The sequence below is a fragment of the Pipistrellus kuhlii genome, unplaced genomic scaffold (genome assembly GCF_014108245.1).
Source record: "Pipistrellus kuhlii isolate mPipKuh1 unplaced genomic scaffold, mPipKuh1.p scaffold_m20_p_23, whole genome shotgun sequence".
Taxonomy (NCBI): Eukaryota; Metazoa; Chordata; class Mammalia; order Chiroptera; family Vespertilionidae; genus Pipistrellus; species Pipistrellus kuhlii.
In genome coordinates, this window is record NW_023425522.1 from 1,990,526 (window position 1) to 2,002,583 (window position 12,058).

The window sequence follows — 12,058 nt, forward strand, 5'->3', positions numbered from 1 at the left end:
ATTTTTTAAGAGATACTACTAACCAATAGTTAATATTCATACAGAATTCCAACAAGTCATTATGAAATCACCCAACAGCCCAGCTGGTGTGGCTCAATGGTTGAGCATCTACTGTGGTTTGATTCCTGGTAGGGCTAGGTCCCCAGTATGGGGCGAGCAGGAGGCAGCTGATCAATGATTCTCTTTCATCGTTGATGTTTCTATCTTTCTCTCCCTCTTCTGTCCTTTCTGAAATCAATAAAATATATATTTTAAAAAAATCACCCAAAAGAAAAGTGTGAAAATGAGATAAAGAGTCAATGCACAGAAGAAACACCTCAACAACCAACAAACATGCCAAAAGCAGCTTTATCTCATGAGCAATAATACAAGACTGGTAAAAAAAAATGTAAAATTTGATATTATTTAGTGTTGACAAGGATGTGGGAAAAATTAGTACCTTTATTAATGATTGATAAGAATGTAAAATGTGCCAAAATCAGTTTGGCTCAGCGGATAGAGCATCTGCCTGCAGACTGAAAGGTCCCAGGTTCGATTCCAGTTGGGGGCATGTACCTTGGTTGTGGGCACATACCCAGTAGGGGGTGTGCAGGAGGCAGCTGATCAATGTCTCTCTCTCATCTATGTTTCTAACTCTCTATCCCTCTCCCTTCCTCTCTGTAAAAAAATCAATAAAATATATTAAAAAAAAAAAAAAAAGAATGTAAAATGTACAGGTACTTTTAATGGTAAATTAGTAAAATTTCAAATCTGCTTTTTGGTATAAGGAAGTATATAAAAGGAAGTGCTTTGCTATACTGGGTGTAAAAATGAAAAATAAAAACAATTGAAACACTCAATATCAAAATGATCAAATAGTGGCACAACACATTATGTGGAATATTTTGTCAGAGTTATGTTATAATTAAAATTACATATAGAAACTATGATACAGTTAAAATGAAGTAAATCTATATAGACTAACAGAAAAACCTACAAAACTCACTACGAATGAAAGCACAAGATACATACAGGGTAATGTTAACTATGTAAAAATAAGCAAACAGAAAATACACTATAATAATGAGTAGAAAATAAGAATAGGTGTGTGATCAAAGAGACATGAGCCTTATCTACAAATTAATTTTTATAAGACACTAGAGGCCCGATGCATGAAATTTATGCAAGAGAAGGCCTTCTTAGCAATGGCGGCTGCCTGGATCCCTCCCTTGCAGCACCCTCAGCTGCCTCCATCCTGCAGCTACAGCTCTGGCTTGTCCGGAAGGTCATCCACTCTAATTAGCATAGTACATTTTTATTACTATAGATTAATATATTTGTCCTTATAAGTTAATTAAAAGAAGAAAAACAGATTTTATGATGTCTCTATATTATCTCCTTTCAGGCAAAGTGAGTCTTATTTTAGAGAAAGCCTTCCTAATAAGTCATCACTTCATTTAAGCTTCACTATCCCTACTGCTACAATTTGTTTGCTTTGATAGAAATTTCAGGAAGATGCTGAAATCACAAAATTAAAACATTGGAAACTAACTTTAAGGATGGGAGAAAAATTATCTCTATTTATGACCCACTGTATAAATTAGAAAAAAAGAGAACTCATGGGCATGGACAACAGTGAACAGTGTGGTGATTGCAGGGGTGGAAGTGGAGGTGAAAGAGGGCGCAGAGGGGAATAAATGGTGATGGAAAAGAACAAAAGTTAGCCGAAACCAGTTTGGCTCAGTGGATAGAGCATCGGCCTTCGGACTAAAAGGTCCCGGGTTCGATTCCGGTTAAGGGCAGGTACCTTGGTTGTGGGCACATCCCCAATAGGGGGTGTGCAGGAGGCAGCTGATCGATGATTCTCTCTCATCGATGTTTCTAACTCTCTATCCCTCTCTCTTCCTTTCTGTAAAAAATTAATAAAATATATTTTAAAAAAAGAAAGTTAAAAATAAAATTCACAAAAAATTGTATTTACACACAAAAACATCTATGAAAGTAAAACATTGCAACTGATACTTTCTTAGGCAAGATTTTAAACAAATGAGTCAATCATTCCTTAAGAATAAATATCTTTGGAAATTAATCTACACTTACTGCCCACCATTTCCTAAAAGAAACAAAGCTCACCACAATGCGACACAGCTGAGGTGTGCTTTCCAAAAACAAGGTGATCCAAGGACCTTCATTTATCTCAAGTACCTGTACTGTTCAGACTCCTTTTCCCAATTCTCATGTTATTTTCAGAGAAAAACAACTAAGCATGTTGAAATCCCTTTTACATGGCACTGCTAGGCCTGGGGCTGCAGTGGAGGCATTAGCCTTTACACAGGCCTATGTGTGAATCAAGCCATCTTTAGGGAAGAGGAATGATTTTAAGATTTGATCTGGGGTAAAGTGTAATAAGTGGCATATCCTATGAATCACTATCTTTTTGTTGTAGAATGAAATAAACAAGTTATTTCTAAAATACAAAGGAACAATTTTATTCCATTTCCCAAGTATTGTTATACAGTCCATATAGAAGATATTGGCATCTTTGTACTGTATTTTTCTTTTTGCTTTTAAGACAGGAACTTTGAAATTGATAACATATGAATCAAATGAAATATAAATGAGACAGCCCAAAACACACCACACAAACATGACACTTCATCAATATTGTCTACAGTGATGGAATAATGATGTAATATTTGTGGAGTGCTTATTGATACCAGACCATGTGCTAAATTCTTTTATGCGTGACCTCATTTAATACCTTCAACAACCCAATGAAATAGTAATATTATCCTCACTTTATAGTTGAAAAACTGCAACACAAAGAGATGAAGTAGTTTGCCAATAAGTGGCTGAGACAAGACTAAAACCCAGGAAGTCATTCCTAAGCCTTCACTCTATCCATGTTCTACTGTATACTATATGCAAACCTTTTGTGTGCATAATAATAGATTAAAATAGTTTAGGTTAAAATGAAAAAAAGATGCAAAATTTAATATACTTGATAAAATTCTAGACATGTGCCAAGCTTACCCTGCATATGTCCGTTGATATAAAGTTTCTGGATCCAGACTTGCAGCATCCACAATTATTGCTTCATCAAAATTTTTCAGAATTTTAACACTAGCTTTTTTCATACTGGACTACAATAGAAATTGTAAAATTAGTAGTATATTATTTAGGAATCAAATAACTCCTGGGTTTGGAATATGACAGATTTGTACAAATCTTCAGTGTTTGAAATACATGTAATTTTTACTTAACCCATCATTACTGTGATAAAACAGCAATGATTTTGAAATGTAACATCAACATTTAACTACAGGGGGAAAGCACAATATTAAAATGCACACTATATGCACTCAGATGCCAAATGTTTTTCTCAAGTTCCCACAAATGTGCTGCCTTCCAGCATTTCGTTCTCATTTGTGCAAAACTCCCATCCACCCATACATAGCATCTTGTCTAATACATGTGACGCCCAACTTTTACAAGATAAACCTGAAGGCTTTTGATTCTCAGTGAGGCCATGTGATAGAAGAGAAGCTCAAGTTAACTTTCTAAATTAACCAGTTAAGTAAGTGTAAAAAGTTCCCCTTCACCATTCTATGTCCCCATTCCTCATTCCCACATGAAAAGGAAGTCAAAATTGATAGATCTATGAATTACAGAGCCATGGTTTGACCCAGAAATTCCACTTCTAAAAATTCAATTTCAGATACTTATGCAAAATGACTTATATACAAGATTGTTCACTGCAGCATTATTTAAAATAACAAAAGACAGAAACATGCCTAACATCCACAACTGAGGAATAGGTTAAATTAATAAAATAAATAATTGAATAGATACGTATAAACATTCTTTGAGGTTGAAGATGAGGAAAGTGCTCTTTTTGTGCCAAAAAGGCACAGAATTAAAAAGAAAAGAGCCCCAGCCGGTTTGGCTCAGTGGATAGAGTGTCGGCCCTTGGACTGAACAGGTCCTAGGTTCGATTCCAGTCAAGGGCACGTACTTTGGTTACAGGTTTCCCAGACCTGGTTGGGGTACATGCAGGAGACAACCAATTGATATGTCTCTCTCACATTGATATTTCTGTCTCCCCTCTCCCTAAAAATCAATGAAAAAATATCCTGGGATGAGGATTAACAGCAACAACAAAAAAATAAGAAAAGAGGCTTCAGCCGAACCTGGTTTGGCTCAGTGGATAGTGTCAGCCTGCGGATTGGGGGGGGTCCCAGGTTCGATTCCGGTCAAGGGCATGTACCTTGATTGCAGGCACATCCCCAGTGGGGGGTGTGCAGGAGGCAGCTGATCCATGTTTCTCTCTCATCGATATTTCTAACTCTCTATCTCTCCCCCTTCATCTCTGTAAAAAAATCAATAAAATATGTTAAGAAAAGAAAAAAGAAAAGAAAAGAGGCTTCAGAATAAAGGAAAGGGAATACTTGTATGAGACCATTGTTACTCAGATTCCCAAACCAGGCCAATCTCTGGACTGTAGACCCAAAATCCTCAATAAAATACTAGCAAACTAATCCAGAAACATATGGAAATAATTATACACCTCAACCAAGTGGGATTTATCCCAGGAATGCAAGCTTGGTTTAATAACTGGTAATCAATTAACGTTTCAAGAGTAAAAACCAAAAGCCTGCATAATCATGTCAGCTAATACAGAAAGAGCATTTGACAAACCCAACATACCCCCTCCCCCCACTTTTTAAAATCTTCACTTGTGGCCTTAGCTGGTTGGCTCAGTGGATAGAGCATCGGTCAGTGGACTGAAGGGTCCAGGGTTCGATTCCGGTCAAGGGCACATGCTGAGCTGTGGACTCTATTTCCAGAAGGGGGCTTACAGGAGGCAACTGATAAACGATTCTCTCTCTTCATTGATGTTTCTATCTCTCTTTCCCTCTCCCTTCCTCCCTGAAATCAATTAAAAAATATATATATATATTGATTTTTTGAGAGAGTGGAAGGAAGGGGACAAGACAGAGACAGAGAAACATCAATGTGAGAGAAACACATTAATTGGATGCCTCCTGCACACACTCCAAATAGGGTCGGGATCAAACCTACACCAAGGAATGAGTCTTTGACCAGAATCAAACCTGAGTCCCTTCAGTCTGTGGGCCAACGCTCTATCCACTGAATCAAACTGTCTAGGGCTCAAATACTTTCTTGATAAAACAACATTCAGCAAAGCAGGAATAGTAGAGAACTTCCTTAACTTCATAAAAAGCATTTATTTATGAAAAACACACTCTGAACATCTTACTAACTAATAAAAAACTGAAAGCTTTCCCCCTGGAAGTTCTAGCTAGAACAATTAGGCAAGAAAAGGAAATAATAGGCACCCGAAATGGATAGAAAGAATACTTTCTATTCACAAATAAAGTTATCTTATATACAGAAAACCCTAAATAATCCACAAGAAAACTATTAGAGCTAACATCAATTTAGTAAAGTTGAAGGTAGATGACAAACAAAAAACAGTTATAGTTCTATGTATTATCAATGATGAATAAAAAAAAAATGAGATTAGCCTGGCTGGTGTGGCTCAATGATCTTTAAAGTGCCTGAAAGCCCAAACAGTCCATCCAATCTGTACGAAAAACAAAGTGGCAACCACATGCAGCAGGTTAGCTCCAAGGTAATCTTGAGAGCAGGGAAATGTACAAGGAGAGCCTGTTGATAGCAATAAAATAGTTCTGTTTTATAAATTAAGAAAATTTGTCGAAGGCCCAGTGTCAAAAATTCAAAGTATTATTTGTCAAAAGAGATGAAAAAATAATTACAATATATTATTAAACTTGTGGTGAAAAACACTAGACAGGAAATATATTTCTGGCTCTCCCACTTGCTGTTTGACTTCAATAAAAGCAGTTACAGTAACATCTTTTTTTTGTTTTATGATATATTTTATTGATTTTTTTACAGAGAGGAAGGGAGAGGGATAAAGAACTAGAAACACCGATGAGAGAGAATCATCGACCAGCTGCCTCCTGCACACCTCCCACTGGGGATGTGCCCACAACCAAGGTACATGCCCTTGACCAGAATCGAACCCGGGACCTTTCAGTCCGCAGACCAATGCTCTATACACTGAGCCAAATCAGTCCCGGTAGCAGTTAACTTCTTAATACCTCTTTAGGTCTCTTCTCTTGAGGATAACCCACTTCCTGGGGAGAGTCAAGTAAGGTCTGATATACAAGAGCACTCCAAAACCAAACCAAAGATTAGGAAATATACAATAGCACTATAATTCAAATGAAATAAAAAGCTATTCAGTGAAATACAACCATAAGAAATCTAATAGTTCACTCAATTATTCTATAAAATGCATCCCAAACAATTGCATAAAGAGCTCTTCAGAGGCTATAAATGTGTATTATATTTTGTGATTATTGAAAGGAACATCTAGTGTCAAGCAGGAAAATAGCCTGAGTGAAACAGCATGATACCTTACAATATATACAAATACTTTGATTAGAATATATAGTAAGGAAGCTAATTTTATTTCACCTTTGTTTCTTCAACAACTTAAAACTTACGAAGGGACCTGTCACTGTGTTTAAAGGAAAGGATGCACACCTTTCTTTTCTAACGGCAGAGGCAATGGTGAGTACCTGAGATGCTGAGCTGTCAGGACCCCCCTGGTGAGAGTCATCAGGAGCACTGGCAGAGCCATGAGCGGTTAGTGAGACATTCCCTCCCAGAAATTCATCCCCTCGAACCGAATGAATGAGATCATTCAAATATTTATAATACAGGTTGCTGGACAGAAAGCCAGGCAAAAACACCTGAAAGAGAGGACAAGCATTATTTTAAATGCTGAAATCAAATACAACTAAAATTCTATTTTTAAAACAAAATTTTACAAATGATTTTACTTCTCCTTTTATACAGAGTTTACACTGTAACTAAAATTACAACATGTATAATTTATATTTTTTCCCGCAAAAAAACAACAACACTTTACTATGAAACTATTACATAGAATAGATATTTAGAATTCTTGTGACCAGAAAATTGTCTAGGGAGTGGATATATATTGAAACTACATTTTTCTGGTTTGTTATAAATATTAAAATCTTTGTGCATAGATATTGATTTTTATTTTTGAACTGATTTCCTTATGATAAATTACTAGGAGTGTGATTACTAAATTAAACAGTACGAACATTTTAGTTTTAATATACAGTATATAGGCAATTTACCCTTCAGAAGGATATTGTTAATTTGCTCTGCTAGCAATATATCAAGGTATCTGTTTTTTGGTTTTTTTTCTTCAAAAAACTGATTTTAAATTAAAAAAAAAGAAAGAAAAACAGATAGAGGAAGGAAGAGAAAGAGAGAAACACTGATGTGGGGGAGAAATGATGATCGGTTGCTTCCCACAAGCATTCCTACTGGGGATCAAACTCAAAACCTGGGCACGTGACCTGACCGGAATCAAACCAGAATACTTTCAATGCACAGGATGATGCTCAACCAGCTCAGCCACCCCGGCCAGGGCAAGCTATCTGTTTTGACACAGGCTTTCAAACACCAGGTTGTGTTTTTCTTTTCATTCTTTTTTTTTTAACCTTTAATTTAATTTATCTTTAATCCTCACTTGAGGATATTTTCCCATTGATTTTCAGAGAGGGAAAGACAGATAGAAACATCAATGGGAGAAAAATAGGAGGAGCCTGCAACCAAGGTATATGCCTTTCACCAGAATCTAACCCGGCACCCTTCAGTCCACAGGCTGATACTCTACCCACTGAACCAAACTGGCTAGGGCCAGGTTGTGTTTTTCAAATTATCTATACTAATAAAAAGAGTAATATGCTAATTAGACTGGGAGACCTTCTGGACAAAGTCATGGTGGCAGGGCCGAGGCAGAGGCAGTTAGGGTGAGAAGGCTGGAGGGGGGGAGTCTAAGTTGGGGGCGAGCAGGCTGGCAGGGAGGGCAGTTGGGGGCGAGCAGGCTGGTGTGGGAGGGGGGCTGGTGAGGGCAATCAGTCCAGCAGAGGTGGGCAGTTAGGGGTGATCAGGCCAGCATGCAGAGTGGTTAGAGGTGATCAGGCAGGCAGGCAGGTGAGTGGTTAGGAGCTAGCGGTCCCAGATTTCGAGAGGATGCAGGCCAGGCTGAGGGACATCCCCCTCACTGCCTTTGCACAAATTTTGTGCACCAGGCCATTAGTTGTTAAATAAATGTCTAATAACTATGGTTGTTTTTATTTGCATTTAAAAATTATGAAAGATAGCCCTAACTAGTTTGGCTCAGTGGATAGAGCATCGGCCTGTGGAGTGAAGGGTCCAAGGTTCAATTCTGGTCAAGGGCATGTACCTTGGTTGTGGGCACATACCCAATAGGGAGTATGCAGGAGGCAGCTGATCATGTTCCTTTCTCTAACTATCTATCCCTCTCCCTTCCTCCCTGTAAAAAAAAAAAAAAAAAAAAAAATCAATAAAATATATCTTTTAAAAAATTATGAAAGATGCTGAATAAGTTCCCATGTTTATTACTGACAGTTGCTATTACCAATTTTTCCTGCACAGCACTTAGCACGGTTTTAAGCATTTATGTCTGTGTGTAGTTGTGTCTTTTCTTAGAGCCCTGGGAGGGCAGAAACCATGTTTCTTTTGTCACCACTCTAACACCAACAGCCAGCACAGAACGATGCAAAGCACTGGCGAATGAATCACCTCTGCCTTTTTCTATTATCTACTTGATTTCATTAAATTAGTTTAAGTTCTTTACATACACATATTTAGTAAGAAATATTTTTAGATTTTGTTTTTCTCTTTTTAAAAAATGTAATACATACCTTAATCAGTAAAGAAATTAAAAAAAAAGGACATTAAAAAAAATACAGATCTGAAACGTTTTCTTTAAGATCAGAAAGATTATAATTTTAAACATGAAAAATTATTTTCCCAGAGCAATAGCCGATACTTCAGTTTATCATTAGCTTTTCAATGATTTGATTTTTATACTGAACTCTTTCCTATCCCGGAATTTCCTTGTTCCGTGGATGCTATGTTACAGTGCGTACTTAACCCTTCCCACCTAGATACACATGACACACGCAGCAACCTAACTTCATGGGCTTCCCCTGGGCTCTGCAATTCCTGGTAAAAGCTGCTCTGGTTATTGGAAGAATAAATCATTCACAAATTCTAATACTTCACTGTTAATAAGCTACTACTAATACTCTAATTAGTGATCACGATACTACATAAAACTAATGCTCCAACCCTGTTGAGGGATATTGGTGAAATATCTGGATCATTCCTAAGAGAACTTTGCCCAATACTGGTATCTAATTAATAAGTATTCATATACACCTTATCTTGTTTTTATCCTTAACATAATTTTAAGGTAAATTTCTATTATCCATAACATTCCCATTTCACAGACGAAGCAAATGGATTCAAAGAACTTCATTAACTGCCTGAAGCTACTCAGCCCGTAAAGATTAAGATTAATACATACCGAATCAGATGCAAAGACTCTGCTCTTACTCACTACGCTGCACTACTTCAATTTTCCACTGTCCTGTTGCATATTGTTTTCCCATGCTCTTTTCTGGGTTCTGACAGTAAAAACTTTGTATAGGTTAATACTTCGGATATTCTTGGTTACCTTCTCCATGGTTGTCCAGGCCTGACGTAATGGAGTTGTAAAACAGTTGGGGAGTGGCCCACCTTCCCTGCAGATATTAGATTCAATTTCTAATCTTACAATATCATCAAATCCAAGAGGATGTGTGGCCTGCAGGGAGAAGTACCTATGATAGAAAGACAGCCAAAGTAAACCCAAAGCAAATACAAGCAACTTCTGACCCCTACACCAGAGAATCTTCTAATGGTACTTGATTCAGCCTGCAGACTTGGAACTATCATGCCCTTGCTGCAACTGTTACTCCCATTCCCCAAAGATATCTGAGTCAACTTGCTACCTCCCTATCTGCCTTCCAACCTATTGGTTCTTGTTTAAGATTTTTAAGAGCCAGCAGAAACCGGTTTGTCTCAGTGGTAGATCTCGGTCTGCGGACTGAAAGGTCCCAGGTTTGATTCCGGTCAAGGGCATGTACCTTGGTTGCGGGCACATCCTTGGTAGGGGGTGTGCAAGAGGCAGCTGATCGATGTTTCTCTCATCGACGTTTCTAGCTCTCTATCCCTCTCCCTTTCTCTCTGTAAATTATCAATAAAATATATTAAAATTAAAAAAAAAGATTTTTAAGAGCCAGGCTACAACTGAGGCAAATAAAACAATCAATCACACATCCTATATATAATAAAGAGGTAATATGCAAATTGACCATCACTCCAACAGACAAGATGGCCGCCCCCATGTGGACACAGGATGGCTGGCAGGGGAGGGCAGTTAGGGATGACCAGGCTAGCAGGGCAGGGCAGTTAGGGGCAATTGGGCCAGCAGGGGAGCAAGTTAGGTGTCAATCAGGCTAGAGCCCAGAGTGATTAGGGGGAGATCAGGCTAGCAGGCAGATGAGTGGTTTGGGAGCCATCAGTCCTGGATTGTGAGAGGGATCCCAGATTCGAGAGGGTGCAGGCTGGGCTGAGGGACACACATACACCTCCCTCCTACCCCTGTGCACAAATTTTGTGCACCAGGTATTTAATAGGAACCTATGTTCTGTTCAGCACTTCTCAGAAAGAAATGGATTAAAAGAGGGTAAGACACTGTTATTTCTTCTAAAAACAGAGCAGAAAAAAAATCCCTGCACAGGATTTAATGAGAACACACCATCGTAACTAGGAGGCATACATATAGATAATTTACATGTAGGAATTCAAACAAAATAGTACTGAGGGTAAAGTGGATGTATTTGATATATTTGGATGAATAACAGGACTGCTGATGACTTGGTATATAAGGAAAAGTAGTAATCAATAGTCTCAAATATATTTTTTAAAATCTTCCTCTGAGAATATTTTTCCCACTGATTTTTGAACATGGTGGAAGGGATGAGGGTGTGTGTGTGTGTGGGGGGGGGGGAGAGAGAGAGAGAGAGAGAGAGAGAGAGAGAGAGAGAGAAACATAGATGAGAGAAACACATTGGCTGCCTCCCCATGTGCCCCAAGGGGGGCCAGGGATTGAACCTTTTGGTCTAAGGACTGACACTCTATCCACTGAGAAACCAGCCAGGGCTCAAAGATTAAAAAAAAACAAAAAAACAAATCCTCACCTGAGAATATTTTTTCCATTGATATTTAGAGAGTGGAAGGGAGAGGGAGAGACAGAGAAAGTCACTGATGTGAGAGAGACACATCAATTGACTGCCACCTTTATGCCCCCAACCAGGGCCAGGAACCTACAACCGAGATACATGCTCTTGACTGGAATTGAACCTGGGACCCTTCAGTCTACAGGCTAACGCTCTACCCACTGAGCAAATCTGGCTAGGGCTAAAGCCTTTTTAAAAATCCTCACCCAGATAATAGATCAACCGAAGGACTTGTATACATGCATATAAGTACAACCAATGGACATAAAACTCTGGGGAGGGAGGAGATGTGTGGGAGGGAGGGGGGCAAAAAAAAATCAATAAAATATGTAAAAAAAAAAAAATTCCTCACCCAAGGATATGTTTTTATTGATTTTCAGAGTAAAAGAAAGGAGGGGTGTGTGTGAGAGAGAAACACCAATCTGCTGCCTCTCACACACGCCTTGACTGGGGATGGAACCTGCAACCTAGGCATGTGCCCTGACCAGGAACCGAACCCTCAACTTTTGGATGTACGGACGATGCTCCAAACCAACTGAGCCAATAACTCAAAGATTGTTAACAGAATATAAGGCAGCTGGTGTTTTGTAAGCCAATAATAAAGTGGACACTAAATAAAAGCATTAAAGGAGAAAGACATATATAAGGTATCCCAAAAGAACGTATACACACACTCTGAATAATTATAAAGATAGTGTTTATTAAAATAAATTTCATTTGCAGAATTGAGTATTAGCTATTCAAGTGAGTACACTTTTTTTGGGGACACCTTGTTATATTCCCAAGCATTCTAGAGATGTCTAACTCCTGTCTATAATACAAATACAGAAAGA

At 38.2% G+C, this 12,058-nt stretch overlaps 1 protein-coding gene across 4 annotated transcripts in view; it reads right to left on the minus strand.

The window, feature by feature from the left end:
* Positions 1-12,058, minus strand: part of AKAP10 (A-kinase anchoring protein 10) — a 77,312-nt gene that overhangs the window by 16,188 nt on the left and 49,066 nt on the right. For 3 of the 4 annotated variants that reach the window (XR_006742523.1, XM_036451918.1, XM_036451917.1), the window contains 3 exons: positions 9,620-9,764; positions 6,612-6,785; positions 3,013-3,122 (listed from right to left, as the gene is read on the minus strand). Coding sequence is in view for 3 of the 4 variants with exons in the window: in XM_036451918.1 (XP_036307811.1) it covers positions 3,013-3,122; positions 6,612-6,785; positions 9,620-9,764 (429 nt within the window). In the remaining variant the exon portion in view is untranslated. The remainder of the gene's footprint in view (positions 1-3,012; positions 3,123-6,611; positions 6,786-9,619; positions 9,765-12,058) is intronic. The other variant, XM_045586513.1, reaches the window with a different exon arrangement.